At 39.9% G+C, this 27,745-nt stretch overlaps 1 protein-coding gene across 2 annotated transcripts; it reads left to right on the top strand.

Moving 5' to 3' along the window:
* Window positions 1-13,138: 13,138 nt before the first annotated feature.
* Window positions 13,139-27,102, top strand: dpys (dihydropyrimidinase). 2 transcript variants are annotated; one of them, XM_074654612.1, is made up of 9 exons: window positions 13,139-13,630; window positions 16,086-16,244; window positions 16,454-16,633; window positions 19,328-19,517; window positions 19,824-19,980; window positions 20,263-20,404; window positions 21,742-21,884; window positions 25,191-25,398; window positions 26,379-27,102. In XM_074654612.1, exons 1-9 carry the CDS (start codon window positions 13,379-13,381, stop codon window positions 26,436-26,438), a joined length of 1,491 nt encoding a protein of 496 aa, XP_074510713.1. In that variant the 5' UTR covers window positions 13,139-13,378; the 3' UTR covers window positions 26,439-27,102. The 2 variants fall into 2 exon arrangements, with proteins under 2 accessions (XP_074510713.1, XP_074510714.1); XM_074654613.1 differs by having other exon boundaries at window positions 13,554-13,682.
* The last annotated feature ends 643 nt before the right edge of the window (window positions 27,103-27,745 follow it).

Genomic DNA, 27,745 nt, shown 5'->3' on the forward strand with positions numbered 1-27,745 from the left:
TCTGAGGTAATCATCACCATAACTTGAGATGCCAGTGCTAACATTAATTCATTAAAAAATAACTTTAAAGCTAGGGTTGGTAATCTTCTTCATCAACATTTTTTGTTATATTTGTTGAAATTCTCTTTACATCCCGACAGCAATCAATAAATCAAAAGCTCTGACAGAAAAAAAGAAAATAATCTGGTATCTGTGGCTGTCGCAGGACTGTAATAACCTGTCTGCCTCTGCACTCATTGCGCGTCACCACAGTCTTCCACAAGCTGCTAGTTTGACAGCTGTGAGTACTAACAATAGCTTTGTTCGTTGTTTACGTTCATTATGATAATTTTGGGGGAGTGTCTTTGGAAGGAGGCCTGAAGGGACGGACTGTCAGTGTTGCAGACTTGGAGACTTTCTTTCTAGATTTAGTGACTTTTGGAGCTAATTCTCCTACTTTCATTGGAAAAGAGTTGGCAACACTGGATTGGGTTTTTCAGTTGGATCATTTTTAGAAATCTAGCTTACTCTTGCTAGTTTCTTAAGAACCCTAACTTTAAATATAACATTAATTCATTAAAAATAACATCAGATATAATATTCATTCTTGCTAACCAACACCAAAATGAGCTTTTCAACAAGTTCAACACAAGATAAAAAAATGACTCAACTAGCTGGTATTTGTATCAATGTTTTCAATAAAATCATAAATTTTGAGGTTTCAAAACTTTGAGCAACATTTTATCAGCAGCTCCTTTAACTCCAGTCTCACAGCAGTGAGGTGACACAGTAGTAGGTAAAGTCTTGGTTGGTCCTCTTGTGTACATTCTGAGCACTGACTGGTGTTTTGCAGGTGGAACCTTATAGAGCCAAGATAGAGGATCCCTTTTCCAAAAGTTAGGACCTTTAATGCATAAAAAGCCAACTAAACCTACACAAATTGAGTCTTTATCCCTCTGATAGTGTCAAGAAAAGATGAGCTCACCATCTTTAGTGCCAAAGCTGTCACTTTATGCTATTAAGAATGTGATTTTAAAATCAAGACTACACTATACGACTTGTTAAGATGGATATTTTTTGCAGCGCTGACCAGGGAGTGGAAGCTGCACCCCCTTCTATTTGTCTTTCATCGTCCCCACAGACAAAATAAAGCCTACAGTAGATACGGGGCTTGGGGGTGGTGTGCATGAATGTCAGGATTTTCTTCTGAGGCTCCCAACTGAAGCCGAGGTATGCTCAGCATGTGATGTGAAATCTGTGTAATTTTTTGAAAGGCATCACATAATCAGGAGGAGTCAAAAGCTTTCTGGCAGTAATTGCCTTTTGGCCACAGACGGGATGTACAACACTTTGCAATCTCTCCCTGCAGAGATTTCTAACAAATAAAACCTCAAGAATGAACTCTGTTCTGCTCCGCGCTGCTGAAATGTGCAGTTGTCTCTCTGTATTTACATATTAACTGGGTTTCAAATCACAATTTAACTAATAAGCTATCCACCGCGCATCGTCTTCTTAAGTTGGTTTTAAAGCGCACAATCAAAGAAGAAAAAGGCTTTCAAAAGTAGCAGAAGTTTTTATGGGCAAAGTCTTGAGTGGATTCTACTGGCTCGATAACATTTATGTTTTTTTTTAGATTTCGCCATTTAAGTGTGGTGGAAAATGGAATCTTTATGTACTGTACATCTATCCGCTTGATGTGGAGCCAGCTGCCATGTTGCACGAGGAAAACAAGCAATATACTGTCAAAAGATCTGAACCGAGATATAACAGAGACATTTTGATTTATAGTCTGATCAGCTCCCTTCTGCGTGAGCTGCATGATACACTCTCACTCACTCTCCTTTAATTATCCCGGCGTTTTCCTCTCTCAGAGCCCACTTTCATTTTTTTTTCCACACAACCTTTATTTCTATTTTTTTTTTTTTATTCAAGTTTTCTTCCTGTACCGAACCCCACCTTTTAAACCCAATGGATGCTCCCATCAGGGGGGTCTAGTTTGAGCTGTATCATCATCCAACCATTGGGACGAGCAGTAGGGAGGAGGAGGGGGGGGGGAGACAGTAAGTAATCAAAAGGAATCAGTGAGCAACATAATATAAAGCAAAAGCCCCCCCTTCCTCTCCCAAGACTCTCTTCCCTCCCTTGTTTCACAGTTTGGTGGGAAGGAAAGGGAGGGGGAGATGAAATGTGCATCGGTGTGTTGAGTGGCGCGATGTGTGGCGTTGTTGCTGATTTCCACAGCTTCACTCAACACACTCCTGCTGAGTTAATAATTCTGACCTCTGCTTAATTAAAATAACAGACCATCCTCCACTGAGAACAAAAAAAGAAGAAGCAGTTTGAGAATTATTCTAACTAATCGCTAATTAAGATTTCGCAAAAAACAACAAGAAACCTGCCAGGGAAGATGTATCTATTTTTAGAGTGTATTTTCCGAGGGAGGAGCAGCTGCGTGTGGACACTCGGTCTTTAAGCAAAGAGAAGTTCCTCTTGAGGGAGCAGTGTTACTGCTGCTCTAGTAAACTAAGAGAAATGGAGTCAAACTAGTGCACACGACGCCGCACGTCAATTAACATGACTGTGGTGCGGAGACAAATCCCTTAAAACGAACCAGCCCAACAAGAAAATAATCACATTTACAAGTGCTCATTTAGGATCTGAGGGTAATGCACCCCTTTTTTCAGAGGAAAGAGTCGCAGCATTGCTTCATTAATTGCTCATTTTGTAGTGTTGCTCTCTTGACCGGGTAAGGTGAACGGGGCCAGAAACGCAGTCACAACAAAATGATTGTGCTGTAATAACTGCGTCTTCTCTCTAGTCTTGAATCTTGGCCCCTGCTGCCGCGATGGGCTGTAATTCCAGCAGCAAGGAGCGTTAAGAGGATATCATTATCATGTGTTTTCCGAGTAAGCTGCAGTTTTGTGGTTTAAATATAGTAGCGTTTTTTTTTTTTTTTTTGTTTCCTCTCCTTTTCAGTTTTGCATTAAAGCTGGGTCAAGCCGACCCCTCCCATGGCGATTCTTTTCAAACGGAGCTGCCAAAGCGCCTCCTCTGCCACGAATGTAGCCAATATCGATGCCATGCTCAAAAAACTGATTGAAAAGAGACTTACATGTTTCAAAGCATGCTGGGAGCTGGGGGCCAGGCGAAAGCCCAAAGTATTAAAGCTGAGATAGTCACCAGTATGCTATAAAAAGGCAACATATGCCCACAAGTCCGACAGTGCACCAGTCCGGTGCATGTTGTGATTCTGAAGATTTTTATTATTTGAAAATATTTTTTTGCAATTTTTTTGTTTTGCTTTTATTCTGTAAAAATCTCTATTATTTATGTGGAATTAAGAACAAAAATACACACATAAAAATGATTTAATCTACGTGGAATAAAAGATAAATCAGGGTCAGTTGCAATACAATTTAAAAAGGAATGTTTTTTTTTTCTTTTGAATGAAACTTTCACATTTTATTACTGATCTGATTTAATAGTCTGTTTCGTTCCTTTCATTCTACAAAACCTCCCAGGTAATTAGGTCACAGCACTGAAAACATCTCTTTCAAATAAAGCAGATTTCGAAGAACACAGCAGAGCTGGTAAAAGAGTAAAGGACGCGACACTGCTGACTAAGTTAATTAATGAAAGTGTGATTTTTATGAAATCCAGTTTTTATTCTCTGATATTCAAATATCTCTTCTCAAAGTATCAACAGCAGATTAGCGAGAAAGAGATTTTTAATTAGTCTAAGCGAATGAGTAAGAAGTGTCTTGATTTTTTCAGCTGATATCTGTAGTTTATCAGAAGATGATAAAGAAGACCCCCCCCCCCCCCCCCCCACCACCACCACCACCACCACCACCATTCATCCAAATCCCCAAAGAGTCCCCATTGTTATCTCAATATACTGTTCGCCTCTAAATCTGAGAGCATAATAGAAATTCTGTGGTGAAGTGTGGAGCTGCGCACTACGTTTGCATATTTATTCAGCTGTCATATCTATCGGAGCAGATCATCAGAGGAGATAAACTAAAGAGATGAGGGAATAATGGCTCTCGCTGAGAGGCTGCCGAATGATACAAGCATTATTCCTGAAAAACACCAGGAACTGGGTAAACAAAAATGTACTCTACAAAGCCAATGCGATTCAAAATGAGTTGTGGTTAATGATGGTGATGATGGCGATGATAATGATGATGAAGATGCAGCGAGTGAAATTCGAATGACGGAAAAGTTTGAAGGAGTAGCGATGCAAACGAAGCACAAACTTTTTTTACTCTGAAATAAGAGAACAATTTTTTTTTTTTTGCAGAATTCCTAAATCATGCATTATTTACCCTTTAATGTGAGATACAAACGCTGACCTGCCTGCACGCTGTTAGAATTTATTCTTACATGGATGCAGTGAGAAAAGATGCTTCAAACACTGGCGCAACCTTTTGTGTGGAAAAATGTTCCTGAAAAGAACACGGCCCCTGACATTTAGTGAAAGAAGCCTCTAAGGTCACGCTGTTGATACCTCTTGTGAAAAAACAAATTAAACATTATCAGGGGAGAGAAGAGACACAGAAACACGCTGCCTTTGATTCACACCAGATACACGCATGTATCACTCTTTAAACAGGACGTGCTGTATGTTTGCACTTGTCGGAAACGGTGACCTTTTTATTTCATCGCTGCAACACTTTTATAGACATTCGTCTGCGAGAGAGAGTATCACGGGGACCCTCGTGTCATCTATCCCTCAATGCATATGTGCACCCACTCAGTGAGGACAGTATAGGACAGTTAATTGAACAATATCCAGGAAGTGACAAGAGGACAGCGAGGAGGAACTCTGCTCAATGGTGCCATCTAGTGCTCGTTCAGAGAGACGAGCTGCTCTCACAGTACAGTAAGAGCTCTCCCCTGCTGCTGCTGCTGAGGAAGTTTGGATAACAATTATCTGTTGTATTTGCATTAATGTGATTGCTTTGTCTGCAGACTCATCTGACTGCAATTATAAAGAGTAGCATTAAAACACTAATTAATTAACTCAATTGTGGGTAGATTGATTAATTCTAAACAAACACGAGATCGCAGCAAGCAAATGAGCTCTGGAGTGCCGATGCATCTGGGAGTGCTGCTTGCAGAAGACATTTTGATTATCTGCAGACACATGTAGTTGCAAATCTTTTAATTAACACAAATAGATAGTGGGAGTGAGTCGTCGGTTGCGCGACTACCCTGCTCGTTACTCGTAATCATAATTTGGTCAGTTTTTTAAAAGAATGAGGGTGTGAAATGTGGACTGTGGGGTTTGAGACAGTGATCGAGAGGCAGCGCAATTATTCCAAAGTTGTGCATGCACATGTGAGGAGGGGTGTGTGTGCGTGTACAGTGCGCGCGCGGCGTGTAACAAAAATGGGTCTCGACATGGAAAGTCGTCACACAAAAAGAGATAATCAAATTATGATCAAAACAAAACAGATGGTCACATAAATCATCCATTCACATGTTGGACTGGCGCCTCTGTTGCAGAACAATGAATCACTGCCTATCAATGCTAGAATCAAAACATAAGGGCTGTTATGAATACAAAAAGCCTGTTATTATTACGTCCCAGCATGCATCTCAGTGTGGACACACGTTCAGCATCATCTCGGACATTTTGTTCAACTATTTCTGTGAAATATCTGCGAAAGAAAAACTGAATTGCAAGAAAATAATTTTTTTAATTTTGATTCTTGTGACTTTTTTATGTTTCAGTTCAAAATGATTTCCCTCCATCAGAAGATTTCTCCCAGATTTCAGATTTTGAGGAACAAATATTTCCTTTTCTCAGCAGTAAATACGTGCATGCACCTTCTGTATCCGTACAAAATCCTGAACTAGATTTAAAAGGGAGCAGTCAGTCAGAGCTCCCTTTCTCGGTGTGCTGTCAGCATCTGCACATGCAGAAAAGCCTAATCAGAGAGATACCAGTAAAGTGCATGTAATACTTTAGAGATTTAATGCAGTTTTTAATTGGATAGAGGCCCATTATTTTTCAATACAGAAGGGGCACTGAGGCACATAAAGCTCTTGAATATTTTTGCAAATCGTGTTCAACAGCATAATGATTAACCATGGCACTAAATTTGCCTCGCAAAATGAAAAGCAAACTTCATGCAAGGCGTAATTTAATTGTTTCCCTTCACATTTTCTGCCTCCCATTGTTGGAAGCTTAACATTTTTAGAGTCTGCTTAACAGCTGCCTTGTGATGCTTGAGCTGCAACAATGTGACTGACAAATGTTTTTGAAGTAGCTGCAGACTTCCTAGTGTCTTCGCGGGCAAAGTGTCAGGGAATCTTACATCACTGTTGTGTCGCATTTGAAGCCTTATTACATGGATATTTATTTTTCTAATTTAAGGCTGCAAATTGCCACTAAATACGTCAATCAGTCGATGCCATACATGGCACTTTATGTATCTACTATTTCTGATTTTTCCTAAAAAAATAACGCATAATCTATTCACTCTCTGAAACCGTTCATATTTTTACAGAAATATCTGAGATTAAAATAACACATATATTCCAAAAATGTCATCACCCCGTACTTTAATTTGCTTCAATTCATATATCATATCATAGAATATACAGAAATGTTATTATTGGCTTTATTTTTCTACACCAACATATTACATACTGTACCGGTAATTGTTGTGTCGAGCATTTTCTTTTTGTACAATAAAATATTTCAGCAGTCAGAACTACAGGTCACGTTTCCATTTCAACCTGAGGAGAACACTGCCATCTGGGCTGCAATTAGTGGTAATGCAATCCTCAACCATTCGTTTGTGTGCATGAATATTCAGAATCAGAATCAGGACCCGAATCAGGTCATCGGCTCACACATAATGTACTGCTAAAACAAGCACACAGTAGGGTTGAAACAAATTGGTAAATGGGTATAAAGGTATAAAATAAATAGGAAATAAGGTAAAGAAATAGAGATAAATATACGTACATGTGCAAACAATAGTGTAGTAGCTATATACATGTCAAATAGGATGCAAGTCTGATTGTTTGCTGTATGCACAACGACTGCAAGAGCAGAGCAATGAACACTAGGACAAGACTGAATTAAAAGTGATACATCAAATTAATTCTAGAGGTGGCTGGATGTACAGCTATTACACACAGAATCATACGGATACACATAACCTGCATTATGAATAAAAGTTGCATAACATTTGATAAAAGGACACTTTGTATAAGTGACGTTTACAGATGGATATACACATCTGGAAAATGAATTACTGGTTTTTGTCGTAATGCTATCCCATGGATGAGTGAATTACTCATGGGGAAGGGAAGATCAAATACGTCGTGGCCTGGGTGGGAGGGGCCTGTGATGAATATTCCCTGCCTGTTTCCTGACTTGACAAATTGTACAAGTCCAGGTTGGTGTGTAGAACAATATCCATAGTGAACTTCATCTGCTGGCACAGGAAGTTCATCTTCTGCTGGGCGTTTTATAACGATCGTCTCCCACTTCAGGCACTGACATATTGTGGATGCCAGAAAGCAGAAGCCTTAGTTCAAACCAACTCCAATTGTTACAGGTGTGGACGGTGAGGGAGGACAGTGCCATCCCCTGAAGTCCACGATCATCCCCACAACTTTGTTCAGATCCAGGTTGTTGTGATTGGACCAGCAGGTCAGTTGTTGGATATCTTTGTTCGTTTGACTCTAGTTATTTGTGTAAAGCAGGGGTGCCCAATACGTCGATCGCGATCTACCGGTCGATCGCAAAGGTAGTGTGGGTAGATCGCATGGCATTAAAAAAAATTAAAAAAATAAAAACATTTTTTTTTTTTTTTAAATAGACGTCAGCCAACAAATTGCAACACTGTTTCACCTGAACTCATCTGGAGTGGAGGATGAGATTTTGACACTACAAGCTGACATTCAGTTTAAGTCCAGGGCTCATGGACAGTTCTGGAACTTACTCACAGAGGAAAAGTACCCCAACATGAGGAAATGTGCTACCTCCTTGACTGCATTATTCGGCTCCACTTATTTATGCGAGTCAGCCTTTTCCCACATGAAGATTATTAAGTCCAAATACCGTTCCACCTTGACTGATGATCATTTGGAAGTGTGCTTGAGGCTGGCTATCAGCAGCTACTGTCCGGACTATGCATCCCTGGCTGATTCCATTCAGTGCAAGTCATCAGAGTAAGGTAATGACAAAAAATGTAGTTATATTGTACAATATGGGTTCATGCAGTTATGCAAGGTACACCAACATATATTGTACATATAAAGAATACTCAATATATTTATAAATAAATATATGTTTTGCATTTTTATAGTAGGTAGATCATTTTGACTTGGTCATTTTATAAGTAGCTCGCATGCTGAAAAAGTGTGTGCACTCCTGGTGTAAAGGGAGAAGAGGATCACCAGTGCCTATTGCAGGGTTGCTGACTAAAGGGTTATTGCTTCCTGTCTGTCAGGAAGTTGGTGGTCAGTCAGCTGGCTGAACTGAGTGAGCTCAGCGTGGAAGTTGAGATTGTTATTGGTTGTGGAGCGAGTTGCGGCAAGTAAAAGTGTGGGCATGCTATAGACCATATATAAGAAATGAATGTAGTCATCGTGACGTCACCCATTGGTTTGTGGACTGCAGTTTTGAAAGCCATCTTGGTTTTTGGCCATCGCCATCTTGTTTTTTTGCAACCAGAAGTGACACGAGAAGTTGAAGCTAAGTACAACTGAATGCTGAATAAGACATTTATTTTAAGGCAACTAAAATGTTACAATTAACTTTCACGAACTGAAAACACACTGTGAAAGGGTTAAAGTTCTAAGACCAAAACACGGACAACTCCCAGACCGGACAATGCCGTGGTAGCGACCTGTCAATCACAAAGTAGCCACGCCTTAAATCATCCCCTGCTTTATGGTCTAACTAACTCTAAATGGGACCATAATTTAGTAAATGAACATCATGCTGTATTGAAGAAGACTTGAAACTAGCGATTGAGACCATAAACTCATGTTTACAATGTTTACTGAGGTAATAAATCAAGTGAGACGTGGGTTCATTTTCTCATAGACTTCTATACAATCAGACTTCTTTTTGCAACCAGAGGAGTCGCCCCCTGCTGGCTGTTAGAAAGAATGCAAGTTTAAGGCACTTCAGCATTGGCTTCACTTTTCAGACCCGGAGTTGCCCACTGACTGGAAAGCTAAACTGAGTGAGCTCAGCGTGGATGGTATGTTGTTATTGGTCGTGTATTGAGTTGCAACGAGTACAGAGTGTGTGCATATGCTAATAAAACCTACAGTAATGCAGGTCATGCAGGTGTTACATAAATTGATATATATATATATATACATTTCCTTTTAAGCTGTGTCCCTTGCCTGCTTGTACAGACATGTATTCTGTGCATTTTTTTTTTTTTAATCCAGTTTGATTACGAGGAAAATACAGAGTAAAAATAGAGCACCTTCTTGTTTGACCAAAGACAAAAAAGATTTAAATGTAATCTAAATAGATAAGAGATGAGATGCGTTATTTCATTTCCTAGAAAGCCCTCCTCTGGTTTACCAAAAGAAAACAGCTATAGAAATGACGAAACAACTGGCTTTTTTCTCCTTTCCAGATTTGCTGTATCTCTAACACACATTTACTGTAGCTGCAGTGTGATGTGTGAAGTTTAGCACAGACGCAGTAAACAAGCCTCTTTGTGCCTGAGCAGAGAGCACTGATAATCTGCCTGAGCATTATCTTATGTCACTTTTTTGTGCATGCTATGCCCTTCTAATGCCAGCGTTTTACCTTGTCAACGCTCGGAGCTGCGCTCGCTGAATTTGAATGCAGTCGGGAGAGAAAACTGACATCTGTGTTGGGTTTGTAATGCTGGTAGAGGAAATAAAATGATAACAGCCTTCCTCTAAATCCAGCGGAATGGCAACTTTCCTCATTCAGCAGCACAGAGACTTTTGAGGAGATGCCATTGCTGCCTCATTGGTTTTTCACTCCCTCTGATTACTCCTCTCATCTTATGTAAATCCTCTTAAGTCACATGTTATTGTTTATTGCAACTGTGAAGGTTAGGTGTTCCTAAGCCCTGTGCGTGCGCTTATCTCACCAGCGCATGCATCTTTGTCTCTCCAATGTGTCTTGTTTTCGTAATACACTAATGGATGAGAAAAGTTGTCTGGACTGATGCGGCGCCGACAACCAATCCACTGCAGTAAAATGCTAATCTCTCCCAGTGGCTAACAACTCTTCATGAAAGAGAGGCAGTTGCATGCTCCAGGGATATCACAGCGTTATCAGAAGCCTGCTGAATTTGGGGATTTTTTTTTAAAATCGTGAATACAAACAATTCACAAACATACAATCACTTTTTTGACCAGTCAGCTTCCCTGCTTCTGTAGTTTGAATTTTGGCACTGAACTAGTGATTGTGGTTGCAGGTTGTCTGAATGATGACCAGTCCAAGATTCTCCTCAAGAAGAAGACCATAGAATAGGTGAAAAATGTAACACAGCAAAATGGAGTTAAAGGCCTTTTTAATGGAACAGACCCATTATTAATGTTATTAGTTTTACCTGTGGTTTTCCTGTCATAATGTCATGTTATGATGTCAAAATGTGTGCTGTAAAAAGGTCTAAAGAGTGATGGAGATAAGACTGCATAACTGATTGCATTCTTTCCCTGGTCCCAGTACTCTGAGTATAGCTGGAGGAGAATAGGGCCAAACAGTTACAGGGGGTCTGTGAGGTCTTTTTTAGGTTCAGGCTTCTCTGGGCATGGCGTTAGAGCTGTAAAGTTAACGTGATAATAACGTTTTAACGCAAATTTGTTTTTAACGCCACTGATTTCTTTAACGCATTAACGCAACTTGCGGTTTTTAGGTTGCAGCTGCCTCTATTATTTAAAAAAGATAAATGTAATAATTTCCAAAACTCACAACATGTTTTTAATGTTAAATATTCTGCTTCAATCCATATTTGTTGGCGTTTAGCCTTTCAAAAACTATATTTTTACTGTTTTATCTCCCACTTGCTGCTCACAGAGGCTGAGGGAGGCTCAGTTTTAAACCTAGAGTGAAAATACTGGCATCATATGAAACTAGAAAACCTAAGAAATCCATTGATACCAACCATGTCATACTAGCTTGTTGCGAAGTAGGATAAATAATGCTACAAAAAACTGGCATGACCATTTTCAAATGGGTCCCTTGACCTCTGACCTCAAGATATGTGAATGAAAATGGGTTCCATGGGTACCCACGATTCTCCTCTTTTCAGACATGTCGATTTCATCGATCGACAGCCCTACATGGCATACAATGACCCTAAGACAGCAGGTAGTGAAAATGAGACTTCCACTGGAGAACAAGTTAACACACTATGATATACTGTAAGCGTGGTTAAAGGTTAAAAGGCGATTATTCTCAATTGCACACCATGCGATTGCTTAATGTCCGGTTCACATTCTACACCTTCACCTCCACAATAATTAGAAATCTAGAATTACCGCCTCGCGGTTATATGCCTCCGCCAACCAGTCAAGTTGCAGTTCACATCCATGTCTGTCCAAAATGTTTTTTGTTACGGCTAAAAACGGGGCGGCAGTAGCTCAGTTCGTGGGGACTTGGCTTGGGAACCAGAGGGTCGCATGGACCAAGTACCGACTGTTTGACTGGTAGGTGGAGAGGTGCCAGTTTGCCTCCGGGGTGCCCTTCAGCAAGGCACCGGACCCCCAAACTGCTCCCCGGGCGCTGTATAGTAGCTGCCCACTGCTCCTAATACTAGGATGGGTTAAATGCAGAGATAATGTTTGACAATAAAAGTTGATTTACATTTAAAAGAATGTAAAAACGTGAGGTTGCTGCAATGACCTTTGACCACCAAATTCTAATCAGTTTATCTTTGTGTCCAAGTGGTCACTGTAATTCGTACACAACCCACGTAAACGTGAGCCAGGACATGCAGAGCTGCCGCTAAGGAAGTCAGGTGATGTAGTATAAAGAGAGACAAAGTCCGCCTAGGGAGGACGTCGTGATGGATGGATGGGTCAAACAAACACTGGACTTTCACCCAGGAGGCCGCTGTCCGTGTCTTTTATGACTTTTGTTACGTAACTGACGAGCTTAAGGTTGAAAGGACTATGGCTGGTGGTTGTTGTTGTTGATTATGTTAACCAAATTGTAATTTTATGGGTTATTGTTGTTCGGACAATTAAGCTATGACAACTAATATGTGCTAACATCAGTCGTCACTTGTTGCCACGGTAAATATTCACTTATCCTGCAGCCTGATGGAGACACCAGTGTCAATCTCAGTCATTAAGACGTTTTTTTCAACACTAACAACTTGATCACAGACGATACAGAGATACCACAAGATACTAACGTTGTTATTCTGTTGGCTCACAAGCCTCGTTTGAAGTGGGAACCAAATGTCTGATAGCTTCCACAGAGATAAACAAAACAGTAATTTTGGACCCGTCAAAATTTATGATTAAAGCTGAAGTAGGCGAGGCTGGAGAAAATCTGATTAAAAAAATGATTAATTTTTTTTATAAAACAGTCATTATAACGTGACAGTAGTACATGAAATAGGTAACCTGAAAAAAATCATGTGCCTCTGTGTCCTCCAGTGTCCTCCGGTGCTCCTAACGGCATCTGCAAGATTTCACAGACCGGAGGAAAACAAGCAGTAAGAGCTGATCTGAGGTCTGCTGTCTATGAGAGCCGGCTGTCAATCACTCGCGAACTCCGACCAAACGGTCAAACTAGGCAGCGCTGATCAAATATGAATCAATATTCTGTTACGTTAATGCCTATTTCTCGCCTCAAATGTTTTCAGAATCATCTTGTAGTGCACGGTTTAGCTGTAAAGTGAGGAAGTTTGTGACCCGGCAGCCATGTTGAGATCTGTCGAGGAAATACCAAGCACCTCCCACCAGCCAGAGCACAGCCAATAGGAACGCTCTCTCTCTCTCTGAAATGACTAGATTTTTTAAAGCCTGAAAACAGAGCCATGAGGAGGAGCAGAAGTCTAGTTTTCTCTCAGAACACTTGAATTACAATATGCTGAAAGGTTTTTATGGAATTTTTGCCCAATGATGCTAAAAATATACTGCCTACTGCCACTTTAAGTCCTAATATTTTGTGTAGGAAAGAGCTGCCAAATAGCTGTGAATAATCATGAAGAGGGCGGATCAATAGTGTTGTTTACCCACAATGCAAGAGTTGACTAACCACTAACCTATCCCGAACTTTGGAGTTAACCTGGAGGCTACGTACCTTTTTTAAGTTTCTCAAACCAGTTAGTGTCACATCGCTGCTCTGCTGTTGCTCAAACTTTTTTCTTCTTCATTTGACCAGTCTCTCGGTTGTAGACTCCTCCACAGCAGCAGGATGGCCGAGTCCAGCAGGATCCTGATCAGAGGAGGAAGAGTGGTGAATGAAGACTGCTCCGTGATCAGCGACGTCTACATCGAAAACGGGAAGATAGTTGAGGTTGGAGTGAATATTGAGGTCCCGGAGGGAGTGAGAGTGATCGACGCCACCGATCAGCTGGTGATCCCCGGAGGTATCGACACGCACACGCACATGGAGCTGGCCTTCATGGGCACCAAGGCGGTGGACGACTTCTACATCGGAACCAAGGTGATCACATCAGATAGAGAAGGAAGACGGATCCTCACACATTCAAGATCAGGTTAGATCAGGGCTCAGCAACCTTTACTATCAATAGAGACATTTTAGGCGAAAAAATAAATAAATAAATAATCTGTTTGGAGCTGCAAAACATTTGAGCATTGTGATGAAGGTAACACAGTTTATAGTCTAAGTATTTAATATACAGTGTAAGTCTAATGCAGTGAGGGCCAAAGTGCAAATGTACTACGGAGTATTAGGGTCACATTGAGGGAAAAACATCTGAGATTTCCAGAATAAAGTCGTAATATTACGAGAATAAAGCATAACTTTACAAGAAAAAAAGAAAATAACGTAAAATTACTACTTTATCATGTTCTGACTTTATTTTCATAATATTACGACTTTTTTCTCGTAATATTATGACTTAATTCTCGAAATCTCCGATTCCCCCCCCCCTCAATGTGGCCCTAATACTCTGTCGTACCGTCGTACCATAGACCTACAACAATGATAAATAAAAATGAAAATTTCAACAAAAAACAGTTATTCATTTCCATGTTTATAAATCCACAGGGAGCCACTGGAGAGAGGCTGAAGAGCACCATGTGGCTCCAGAGCTGCAGGTTGCTGACCCCTGCGTTAGACTAATACAATACTATCAGAAGTTAAGCTGTCCTTCCTATAGATAGATGGATAGATGCATACAATGTACATGTCAACACATAGAGGAATATATTACAAAATATAAAGAATATTGGAGAATATACCCGACTACTACAACTAGCATAACAAAATAGAATAACCCAAGTATACATCAGCAAGTGTGCAATAACATACTACATACATCAGCAAAGAATTAAAGTAAGTATAAAAAGTATTTATATTAGACTATTTATTTCTAAATGCATGTCTTTCTGTATCTGAGTAGTTAAAAGTAGCAATACTCTTTTTTTTAGAAATACTCGGTTGTAATTAAAATTCATGCAATCAAAATGTTACTGTAGTAAAAGTACAAGAGTATCAGCATCAAAACATACTTAAATTACCAAAATACTCATTAGGCGGAATGGCCCATTTGAGAGTAGGGTATATATTATAATATAGCAATAGTCATAATAGTAACCTCCCTGTGTATACTGTATATATAAATATAACTCCACCTGTATATGTTATTTATTCTTTATAATCCTCTTATACAACATTTTTATACAATATTTCATCAGTATGCAACTTATACATAACTCTTATTCATTAGAATATAACATCCTTTGCACATTAACTGCAATCTGTATATATGTACACCACATATATATCCTAGATGCAAAACTGCATTTTGTTGTACTTGTACTTGAACTACAGTGCAATGACAATATAGCTGAATCTAATCTAATAATAATGGGTTATAATTATCCATGCATATATACTGCTAAGTAGATTCTGAATTTCTTCCCAGTGATTAATCACATTTTATCTTAACATCATAATTTATTTGTTGGTTATATTTTTATCAATCTGAATCGAAAAATTGTACTGAAGTGCAGTACTTGAGTAAATGTGCTTAATTGCTTTCCACCACTGCCTGCTACAATAACTAGACTCTCCACGCAGTCTTATAAATGAATGTGAAAAAGAACTTTGATATCTAAGGATTTATCCAATTTGCTGTCACTGGTAGTAAACACCTGTATGACATGTACTGATGCACTACAGGTGTAGAATTCATTTGTGGTATTGGTATTCAGTTTATTGAATTGTTAGAACAGATTCCTTATTTTATATGCTGAATTTATGTTCAATTTGACATGCATGTTGGTGTTTTATTTTGAAGGCAGTGACCAGAAGTGTATTTTGAACTTGTTTAATTTAACTTACATTTATGGCAAAGGACAGGTAGCACACATAATCCGGAAGGTGTGGCAATGTTTATTTGAACAAAGAACCTTAGACAAACAAACTATACGTTTGTGACCCGGCAGCCATGTTGAGATCATTTGTGGAAATACCAAGCACCGCCCACCAGCTGGAGCAAACGTTCTCATTTTACAGCTAAACAGTACACTACAGGATATCTGTTTCTGAAGTTAAGTTTCTGAAAACATTTAAGGCGAGAAACAGGCATTACAGTAACAGAATTTTGATTCATATTTGATCAGCGCTGCCTAGTTTGACCGTTTCATCGGAGTTTGCGAGTGATTGACAGATGCCTCCATTGAATGAACAGCCAATAGGAACACTCTCTCTCTGAAATTACCTGTGATTGGTCAAACTCTACCGTCACGGGCTAGATTTTTGAAAGCCTGAAAACAGAAGTCTAGTTTTCTTTCAGAACACTTGAATTACAATATGCTGAAAGGTTATTATGGATTTTTTGCCCAATGATGCCAAAAACTTTCTGCTGCCTGCAGGTTTAATGTTAATCGTTAACTTGCATCTGTGTGTTAATGTGTGTGTGTTTCACCAGGCCGCTCTAGCGGGAGGGACCACAATGATCATGGACTTTGTCATCCCCCAAAGGGGCAAGTCTCTCCTGGAGGCCTACGACTGTTGGCGAAAGACCGCTGACCCCAAAGTTTGCTGCGACTACTCGTTACATGTCGCCGTCACATGGTGGAGTGACGAGGTGAATGAGCAGATCATTGTCCATAAATACATTTTAAAAAAATGCAGCAACATATTTTGGCAAAGTGTTAGCTTACTTGTATGTTTGCCAATTCCAAATAAAATGGGGTCAGAAATCGCACCACACAGAGTATATTGTATACTGTATATGAGAATTAATGTAACCAGAGCTATTCCTCCATGTATGTCTCCAAACCTTTTTTTTTCCAGGTTAAAAAAGAGATGCAGACACTGACCGAAGAGAAGGGAATCAATTCCTTTAAGATGTTTATGGCCTATAAAGATGTGTTCATGCTGCGGGACCCTGAGCTATACGCCTCCTTCTCCCAGTGCAAGGAGATCGGAGCTATAGCACAGGTGCACGCTGAGAATGGAGACCTGATCGCAGAGGTTGGTATGAGCTGATGTGATAATAACCTGTTTATAAACTAGAGTGAATTAAAGCTAGGGTTGGCAATCTAATTCAAAAATATTTTTTATTATATTTGTGTAAATTTTCTTTACATCCCGACAGCAATCAATAAATCAAATGCTCAAAAAATGACAAAAAGAAAACCATTTCATTCGGCCTGAATACGGCAGGCTACAGAGTGCAAAGGACACACTGCCTGTGGACTTTTGAAGCTAGTGCTGCTAGCTGCTTTCATTGGAAAAGGGTTGGCAACACAGGGCTGTTTTCTTTGGTTGGATATTTTATTAAATCTAGTGTACTCTTTCTCAAGATTACCGACCCTAGCTTTAATGGAAACTGAGAGTAAGAAAGAAGTTGCTTATATTGAAGAGCTTCCATGTTTGTTTCCCCCCCATTTTTGTTATAATGTACGTGATCTCCTGCTGAAGTATGACTTGAATAGTGCAAAGAATATTGGTGCCTTCAAATGAAACTCCTGAGCTCGTGTTTACAACATGGGAAGTCGTGTACTGGATATGTTTGGCGTTCAAATGGTTAAGTCGTGAGAACACCGCTGCTAAGCAACGGCAATATCAACGTTACTGTCGGCGTCTAGAAGCCACAGAGGCTAACAATTTAGCAAGCTAGCAAGCGGGTAACATAATGCAGGACATGCAAAGGAATAGTGACAGAGGAAAAAGATGAGGCCTTTGGGAATATCAACATTTTCCTCAGACATATTATAGAATTACGAAGAATTACAATATACGACTAAAACTACACTATATTCACTTATTATGCACCGAAAAATTTACTTCCATGGCCTCCGCCATTTCTGACAACGTCAGCAAACACGTCACAACTCGTGAACTGGGAGCGTTCAGAAACTTTCAGAAAAGGTCGTGAATACCACAAGAAGGGGGCGTTCATATGGACTCTTCTCGTGAACACAGTAAACACATTCACCCATAATAATATTAGTTCTGTTCCATTCTAAGCTAAAGCAATATGGTTAACTATGGTAATTATTCAGAACTTAACTAGTAGAAGCTTCTTCTTAGCATGGACAGTGACATTAAATTGACCAATAATGCTAAAATCTGAACAAAATGGGCCCATAGCTACTGTAGCATACTGTACCTGCTGCTGACCTTTTTTCTCAGGAAAGCTGTGGTTAACAGGTCAGTTAAATAATGTCCAGTAACAATGACGGTTTAATGTTTAAACATGATTGTAGCTAAGCGTGTCATCACGCATGATCCTGCTGTCATAGAAGAATAGACATTGTGGCAGTAAGAGTGATAGAAAATTCAGTTGTATTCTGCAGAAATTGCATTCTGAATGAAGGGACATGTTGACTCAGTGTTTGCATGTTACCTGCATGTTTCTAGCTGGTTCAAAGTCCATTGACACTGTAAGGAAAGGTTGGTTATAAATACCAAAAGCAAGTTTTACTCTGTCCAAAGTCCACTGCAAAAAACCTTTATCCTGAAGAGTTGAGGATTAACCCATGAGTAGGTCTAAAGTCTTAAGCTGTGATTGCTCCAGGGCCTCTTTTTCTGCTTTGACAAGTCAAAATAGCCAATTATGTCTCAGAGATGTGTTTGTATTTTTTAAATACAGCTTTTTCCCCCCAAATGTCATGACAACAATTCACCACTAGGAAGCAGCAAATGCCAAAAAAGTGAAACATGTTGGTCTCTTGTGTTGGGGAACACATGATAAATGCTGTCACTGGAAGAGGTGTTAAAAGTGTAGTTAGCATGCATTTGTGTTGTTAAACTAAATGTTCTGTTTGGGGTCCTTTGGGCCCATTTTGATGACTCAAAAAACAGCTTGATACCCCATGACTCTTCCTAATTTCATGAGAATGCTTATGATTTTGAACTGATGACATTTTTGAGAAGTCTGCCACAGAAAATAATTAGGTTCTCAGAGACCTCAGCTGTAAAACACGGTTAAATACAATGGATTTTGATATTCTCTACATCTGTGATTGGTGCTGACAGTACTGTTTATGCAGCAACAACTCCCCCCAAATCCTTAATAGGTATTTAGGTTTTTGTCACTGGGGTGTTTTACAACAGTTGGAGCTGGATTCAATTCTCAAGTCTAATTGACCCCAAACATTAGTAATGCCACTATATAGGATAATATACTCATACTGTACATTTCTTTGTCTGTGAATTAATTTTTGTCAAACAAAATTAATATCTTTGTTCATGCATAGCACATATAACATGCAAAACATGAAATATTCCTCTTCTTTGTTGCCTTATTGCTATATCACCTTCACCAAATGTGCAAACCCAGTTTGTGACAAAGGGAAGGGCCACTACTTTAATACATTTCTACATATTGGGTTTTTAAAAAGCTCAGTAGAAAAGGGAATTCATATTCAAAGGGGAAAAATTGTTTGATTTAGCAATTATTGTCATTTATACATTTAGAGCATTAACAATAAGGAAGTCAATTTCAATAGAACACAGGGGTTAACATGCTTTAAAGCACCGCTTTGACTCGTTGGTTCATGTTTTCACACGCTCCTTTCAATATTAGTTTAGTTATAACTGTTTTAGTTATAGTGCGTTCCCTCTCTGCTTGGACAGAGAGACTGTGCTGTTGTTATCCCTCCATCTCCTTTAACCTTTCCGCTGTCTTGTTGTCCCCGTCCCCGCTGGCACTCTCTACAGGGGGCTAAGAAGATGCTGTCTCTGGGCATCACGGGGCCAGAGGGCCATGAGCTGTGTCGGCCGGAGGAGGTGGAGGCCGAGGCCACCCAGCGAGCCATCACCATCGCCCACGCTGTCAACTGCCCGCTGTATGTGGTCCATGTCATGAGCAAATCTGCCGCCAAGGTGGTGTCTAATGCACGCAGAGATGGTGAGTGTGGGCTTGCTGCCACCTGCTGTTGAAGTAGGGCAAGATTGAGAGATGATGGCCTTTTAAAGGCCAGAATCAGTATCAGTGTTGGTATTCAATGTCTTTCTATTTTAAAATGTCTCCACATGATTTGTGATTTGTTGTCATGATGGAAAAGCAACTGAAACAGTGATAAAGATTCTAAATCCAGAGTTCACTCACCAAGCTCTTGAGGTTTTCAGCCGTATCCCACCGTCTCCGGTGTCATCATGTGACCTCTGAAACAGCATAAAGACAAATGTCTAGTTTTTTTCTCTCTCTCTGCAGGGCGTGTGGTGTTCGGGGAGCCCATTGCAGCTGGATTGGGAACAGACGGTACTCACTGCTGGCACAAAGACTGGGGCCACGCTGCTGGCTTTGTCATGGGTCCTCCCCTCAGACCTGACCCCACCACCCCTGGGTACCTCATGGACCTACTGGCCAAGTAGGTGCAACTGAAAGTTTAGCAACCTGTAATGTGATCACAGATTGTAAAAATGTCATGGAAGTGCTGGTGAAAGTTTTATTTTGAGTGTTGCTTTGAATACAGAGACAGAGGAAAACACGTTGAAGCTGACGTGGCAGTTTAATACACGCTAGAATTTACACAAATGATCTAACTTGCTTATTAACTTAGCCTCAATGATGATTAAATAATTTTGGCCGTTCCAGCATCTACTCTGACATTCATCCGTACATGTATTTATCTCTATATCAAATGTGCCAGTGACGACCTCAGTGTGACGGGGACGGACAACTGCACCTTCTCTGTGTGCCAGAAGGCCCTCGGCAAAGACGACTTCACCAAGATCCCGAACGGAGTGAACGGAGTGGAGGACAGGATGTCCGTCATCTGGGAGAAAGGAGTGGTACGTGCTACTATCAATCAATCAAACTTTATTCGTATAGCACCTTTCATACAGGTTAGTGCCGTTCACGACAAGTGTGGACCGTGAAAACAACAGAAAAGACATAACAATTCAGCAATTTAATAATTTGAGACCAATGCACGCAAGAAAATAAAAAGATAAAAATAATAGTAATAGTAATAGAATTAAAAACTGTAATAACAGTAATAGTAGAGAAACAGTGTGAAGTGAAAACTAGTATAATAAAAAAACAATAAAATAGAATACAATTTTACAACTTAAATACAATAAAATACAATAGAAATGTAAAACTTAAATACTATAAATTAACAATAAAATAAAATTTTACAACTTAAATACAATAAAATAAGTGATTAATACTATAACAATAAAATAAACTAACATTTTAAAACTTAAATATAATAAAATATGTGATTAATAACATAACACTAAAATAAAATAACATTTTAAAACTTAAATACAATAAAATAACAAAATAAAATAAAATTGTACAACTTAAATACAATAAAATGTGTGATTGATAAAATATCAATAAGATAAAATACAATTTAAAATAAGTGATTATTAAAATAACAATAAAATAATCCGTCATTATCCGTCTAATTACGCAGTTTGCAGTGATGTGACACAAATTGACCACATATTAAATTGTGCTTTTTAAATTGTAAGTCTTTATTTGCATGTATCTTAAATCAGCTTGACACTTCTTACTGTGATGCGTTGCCAAGACTGATTACTCATCATGTACGAATTCCAAACTATTACGGGAATATGCATAATTTGGGCACAGTATCAATTAAAATGATAAGACTCCTACGGGGGCCCCTTTACTAATATCAAGTGGTGAAGATCTGTCATGCCTTGGGGCCCTGTATGTGTATTGATGCAACAGTGGGCGGGGTTCTATTGTTGTTTTGTAATCCCTAATGGGCCATAATCATCAAGTTTAATGAAGAATGAATACTCTTTTCAATGTGTTAACGCTATTATGATCCTCTCATTGTATTTGAACTGAAGTACAACTATTAGTATTTAGTATTATAGTTTTTCTAAACTCTCGGAGCTGCGAAAAAAGCCAGCGCTGCATTTTCTCACTGTTGTTGTGAAGACAGTGTTTCAGCCCCCAAGGCCACGGGGAAGATTTACAACTTTCCACAGTGCTTACAAATCACACATTAGATGGTATTTTGGCAGGAATTAGTTGCTTGCTGCTGCAGTTAAAGCACTGACCTTTTGCCTGCTAATTCTGTATTTCGTCGTCATCCACTGTGACCCCCCTCACTCAAACCGACTTGTTTGTGCATTTCCTCCCTCAGCACAGCGGCAAAATGGACGAGAATCGATTTGTAGCCGTCACAAGCAGCAACGCGGCAAAAATCTTCAACTTCTACCCGCAAAAAGGCCGTATCGCCAAGAACTCGGACGCTGACGTGGTTATATGGGACCCCAAGATGACAAGGTGAGGACACGAAAAAAGCTTTTGAAATGGAGCAGAGGAAGAGGAAAGCTCTCGGACACAGTTTCAAAATGAGTGCGACTCCAATGCACGTTCTGAATGCCCTCTTATCTCTCAGTATGAAGTTACACATTTCTACCCGTGCTATCAGCAGCTCCTGCAGATGCAGGCTGCAGATGGTGCTGCTGAAACATTGGGCGGACTTGAAAGCATGTCTCCAGGGTGTCATGCATTGGGTTGAATAAGATAAGGTTTCTAAAGTTTAGCAGTGAAGCATGCAGGCTATAGTTACAGGCAGCTAAAAAGAGAAGTGATGTATCTTTCATCTTGTGCCACCTCAACACGCACACACACACCAACCTGCTGCCACGTAAGCGGATTGTGCTCTATCCAGAAGTCAGGGTATGTCATCACTTATCTACAGCTGCAACACAATTTACATATGAATCACATTCATCAGACTGTTGGAATGATTCATTCTTCTCCATGTTTGGTTATTTTTTTAAGGAAGGATTTTAACACACTTACTTAAGCTAGATGCACACAGCACCAGTGGGATGATGCTGATGGGTCATGGTGAGGATCTTAAAGATGATGAATATTTCACGTGGGAGCTAAACCGATTTTCATAGTAGAGAACACACAGCGTTAAGGCTATTTTCAGTAACCGGCTCAGAATATCACAAGGCTGTGTATAAAAAACTGATCATGTGATTGTTTCTTTCCATTTTCTAATTATTCTATTAATGCCACAGACACGGAGCAGAGGACAGTATGCTGTTCTGTGGAGGCACGTGCACAGATGCAGGCACAGAGGACAGTTTGCTTTCCAGTAGCCTGCGTACTGTAGCACACTAAGACTTATGTAACCCAGAATGCACTGCTCTGTTTGCTGCAGAATCTGGGCTGAACCCTCAGGGAAGTCACCAACCGCTGATGTGAATTGGAGGAGAACACATTACACCCCGGTGTAATTTGCTGTGAATTAATTCACTGGTAACACTGGAAAAAAACCTTCACAATTCCTACTGTGGAGGTGTTTACAGTTTTTCAGTCCTCTCAGGCCTGTCATCCTCAGCCGTCACCTGTTTGTGTGTGTGTGTGTTCTGTCTCTACCATGTGCGCATGTCTGCGGATGTTATAATGCCTTTTCAAGCATGCCAGCGCCTCGCGTTTGATCGCCGCCGCCGTGAACTCATCTGTGAAACTTAACGTAATTAATCGCCCCTCGGCGCCAGTGTCGCTTCATAACATCCGGGACCAGAGGGCCACAAACCGTTGCGTAACCAGAAACGCCTAGGAAGTTCAGTCAATTGCCTTGTGTCTGGTAATTGGGCTGCTTGAATAATGAGGACACATCTTGTTTTTGTCAGTGCACACTAGGCATGGTGTCTGGCTCTACAAATCAACGGGAAGTGGGCATATGTGAATGGGGGGGAAAGAGGGCTCACTGAAAAAAAGACATTCAGTGTGTTTCATGGAACTGGCTGAGTCAGACTTATTTCACTGTTCCCCGCTGATTTAGTCTTTTCACTCATGATTTATTTGCGCGACATCATCAATCTGTGCTCTGCAGAGCGTTTGATTATTTTAATATGAAGCGTTGTAATTGGCTTTCCCTCTAAGTGATTTTCTACATTTTCCAGAAAGCCCATCCACCACCTTAATGAGAAGGTTCTTTAAGTTACTACTACTATCAGTTACTTCATGCAGTGATGGAAGTACACAGGTTCTGTACTTAAATCAATCATTTCATATTAACAATGGATTACATGACTACATACTGTATATGTGAAAGGGGTCGCTCGTAGTGATGAACACATGATCAATATCAACTGCAGCTCCACGGAGCGTTTTTGTGTCTTTCAGTTCGTTGTTTTGGTTTTACAGTTAGTAACTTTACAGTTTTGGTTCACTCTCACCGCTTTTGGCATCGTTTTCGGCCGCAGCAGGCAGCTGTTTACAGGGAAATAGCTCTAAAAACCCACGGTATGCTAAACTCAAAGCTCAAAGGAGAGTGAATATTGGGCTTAAACTTGTCAGATAGACGGAAACACAACTCCAAATAAATGCCAATGTGTATCTGCTGGATGTGTGGCAACTATTTGCAAACACGATTTCCCATATCAACCTAAAAGGTGTAATATGTACAGTAGGTGTTACAGCTTTTTTCTTTTTGCTGCCAAGTGGCCAAGAATCTCTTATTGCAGGTTGTTGCGGTTGGTCAAGGTGGAGCTAATTTTAACTACCTTACTGTATTTATATATATATATATATATATTCTGGGATAGTTTGTTCTCCAGCAATGTATTTTATAAGCTGATCATATGTCTTGTATTTAAAATCTTAAGATTACTAGTAAACATAGCTTTCAGATAAATGTAATGGAGTAAAAAGTACAATATTAGCCCTGTGAAATATAGTGGAATAGAAGGACATGTAGCATAATAATACACAAATCAAGTTCAGATACCATACAATGCTATTTGGTCACATTCACACTGTTTCCATGGCTACATGTGGTTGGAGAGAGATCATAGCAGTAGCATAGTGCAGTACAAGTAAGTGTGATAAATTATGAGTTTCACATAAATCTTGAATAAAGCCATTCCTGCCTTGGATACATTTACCATGAGTGCTTTCAGATAAATCATTTACATCATTTTAATCATTTCTGCCAATAAACTCTATTGCAGCCAGGCTAAATTTGTTTGGGTGCCTGTCTCGCGTCTCTTCATCCAAACTCATTCCTTTTCAATGTCTCACTCCAGCCGTTTTAAGAGAAGAGAGCATGACATGAGCCAAAGTTGTACATGTTACATTATATTGCTTGTTGCTGCAAAGTAAGTGAGCTGCAGTAACTCGATGCTGTGTATGAGTACATCTTGGCCTGATTCAATCCATTTCAGATCAGAACAGAATGCGTTAAGATTTCACAATAGGTTTCTGTTTTCTTTTTTGCGGCTTGGTATTCAGAGAGCATTCTGTGATTACCGCACAAAGACGTTTAGTTACCTCCGCCAAGGCCGAAAGCCAAGGAAGGAGGTTATATTTTCACCGGCGTTGGTTTGTTTGTTTGTTTGTTGGTTTGTCCGTTTGGAGGATAACTCCAAAAGTCCGAGATGGATTTGAATGAAATTTTTTGAAGGGGTGGGGTGTGGCACAATGAACAATCCATTAGGTTTTGGTGGCGATCCAGATCATGTGGGGGGGCAGCGACGTACATGAAACCTGCCTTGGCGGATGTCTGCGCTCTCCGAGTAAACTTCTAGTTGTAAAATCATTTTCAATATCTTTTCGTCTTGGTAGGAAGATATCGGCCAAGACCCACCACCAGGCTGTGGACTACAACATCTTCGAGGGCATGGAGTGCCACGGTGTCCCCGTCGTCACCATCTCCAGAGGCAAAGTGGTCTATGAGGACGGGCAGCTGAAGGTGTCCCCGGGGCATGGCAGATTCATCCACAGAAAACCTTTCTCTGAATATGTTTACAAAAGGATCAAGCAAAGGGATCAGGTCAGTCCACAAGTTTCATTGTTTTGGTGTTCCAGCCTGCAACTCTACTGTTTTGGTTCAGCTTCACCGGCTCTCATATGGTCATATTCAGCTACAGCAGGCAGCTGTTTTGAGTGAAATAACAAAACAAAAAAACACTAGGGATGTCACGATACCAGAAATGTAGTCGATACCAATACCAGTGAAGTTCCAAGATTCTTGATACCCAAATTCAATACCCTGGTCAAAAACAAAACAGTAAACACTGAGCTAGTATTAGGAAGTTTAAAAATTTTTGGCTTAGACTTGGTACCGAAGTTTGGATTCTCGTGACAAACTTAAAAACCCACTGTACACTACCTGCTCAGCACCAAACAGACAAATGTAGCTATAGCTTGTGAACATAGTGGAGCATTTAGCCACTTAGGAGCCACATATTTCCCTTCGGAGCTGGTGGAGACCAAAAACAGAGCTAAAAAGAGTGACTCGTTTTCACCAGGTGCCCAGACACACGGCTCAAAACAAATGCTAATGTTGTGTGGGTGTGTAAATACGCAACTAAGCCCCCAAAGTGGCCAAAAAATCCTGCACCCCCGCAAAACCTCAACTTGTCATTTTTGCACTTGTACAAATGATACACATGATACAAATGATACAACATGTTAATTGTGTGCTTTCAGCTAAGCTAAGCTAACTGCTTGCTAGCAGTAGCTTCATATTTATCGTACAGACATGAGAATGGTATCGAGCTTCTCTTCTAAATCTCTTTACTCCAAAATGTTAAGGGAGTAGTGAATGAGAGTGATTTCAACACAACCCCCACTGTAGAGATAGCTAGGGTTTAATACATTTGTTAAAGAGGACCCAGAAATATTGCATAAAAGCACCTGTCAGGAAACTAACATTCAGATTTCTGTTGAATTTGAAGCAAGCAGATCCTGATGAGGTATCGTACATAAAGGTCACTTAACCTTTCTTTCTGCTTTGCATTTGGTCTGCAGGTGGGGACACCTACAGCTGTGATCAGAAAGCCCTATGCAGGTAAAGTAATTTCTATATGAACAACAGACCTAAAACATGAGAGGCAATTTGAATCTCCAGCTGCATGTCTCCAGTACAATCCAGAAGCCAAAACAACAACGCTGTCCACTGAGCCACCTGCAGTGATTGGTTTCTACAGTTTTAACATGAACAAGATATTTCTGCAAGTCATGCATACATTATTCAGCCATTTAAATCACTGTGTGCCGTAAAGGGGGGTTGGTGGTGTTTAGGTTAACGCTTATCAACACTTAGGTCAATGTCCTGTTGGCAGATAAGACCTTAGTTATATTTGTTCAACTGTGTGAGGTTTCAAGGTCAGCTGTGCTCAGTACACAGGTTGGTAGAAAATTATATTTGCTCTAACATACATTATGCAATCAAGTAGTTCACTGCAAGGAATGAAAATAGGGCTTATGCATGATTCCATGGTTTAAAAATGTGGTGTGATTAGAACAGAGGATCTTTCATTATTTTTATATCCATGCATATCATTGTGGTAATTGAGTTATAAAATATTTTTTAAAAACTGTCTTTACTTGTGAATGTGCCTGATTCTTCTTTTACTGGACATTTCCCCACCTTTTTTTCCTAAATGTTTGTTGCCATTGGTAACAGGACCGATGTTTCTCACCCAAAAGCATCCTTCCCTTTGATGAAATATTCATTAAAATGACAAGCGTGGAAGTATAAAGATTTATTTTGTTGACCCAGATTGACTCTGTATTTGCATATTCAGCAGGATTGCACATTATCATATGCACTCCATCCATGCCCATGTATGGACTGCATTCATTCCTTCCCATGGTGTAAAAACAAAAAAAAAAAAAAGGTCTGTGGCTGTCACCTAGCATCATGTGGCCGCTTCCTATTGGGCTGGCATGCTGGCGTGGTATAATGCCACAGGGCCAGTTGAGACATAATGTGAGTTTATCAGGTTGCCGCACGGGTCAGTGGCAGCGTGTGAGTCACAGAAGGCCCACTCATCCTTGAGCTGCACCACTTCCTTCCTCTTGTCTCTGACAGTGGAAGTGCTTGGTGTGGGATCGTACAGTCGAGACTGAGTATCTCTAAAATGTGCCCCACTGGATTCTCTCTACAGACTTCTACAGATTACAACTAGAGTTCATAGAAGCAAATAACAACAAAAAATACACTGAAAATGTTTTTATGTTGATTCAACTTTTTAAAAAATGTATATGTAATGTAAATTTTAATGTAAATATTGAATTAATATAATTCCGCTCATAAATAAAAGTAAAAGTTTTAAAGAGGACCTTTTATGCTTATTTTGAGGTGAATACTTGTATTTTGCGTTTCTACTAGA

Source organism: Sebastes fasciatus, chromosome 12 (genome assembly GCF_043250625.1).
Source record: "Sebastes fasciatus isolate fSebFas1 chromosome 12, fSebFas1.pri, whole genome shotgun sequence".
Taxonomy (NCBI): Eukaryota; Metazoa; Chordata; class Actinopteri; order Perciformes; family Sebastidae; genus Sebastes; species Sebastes fasciatus.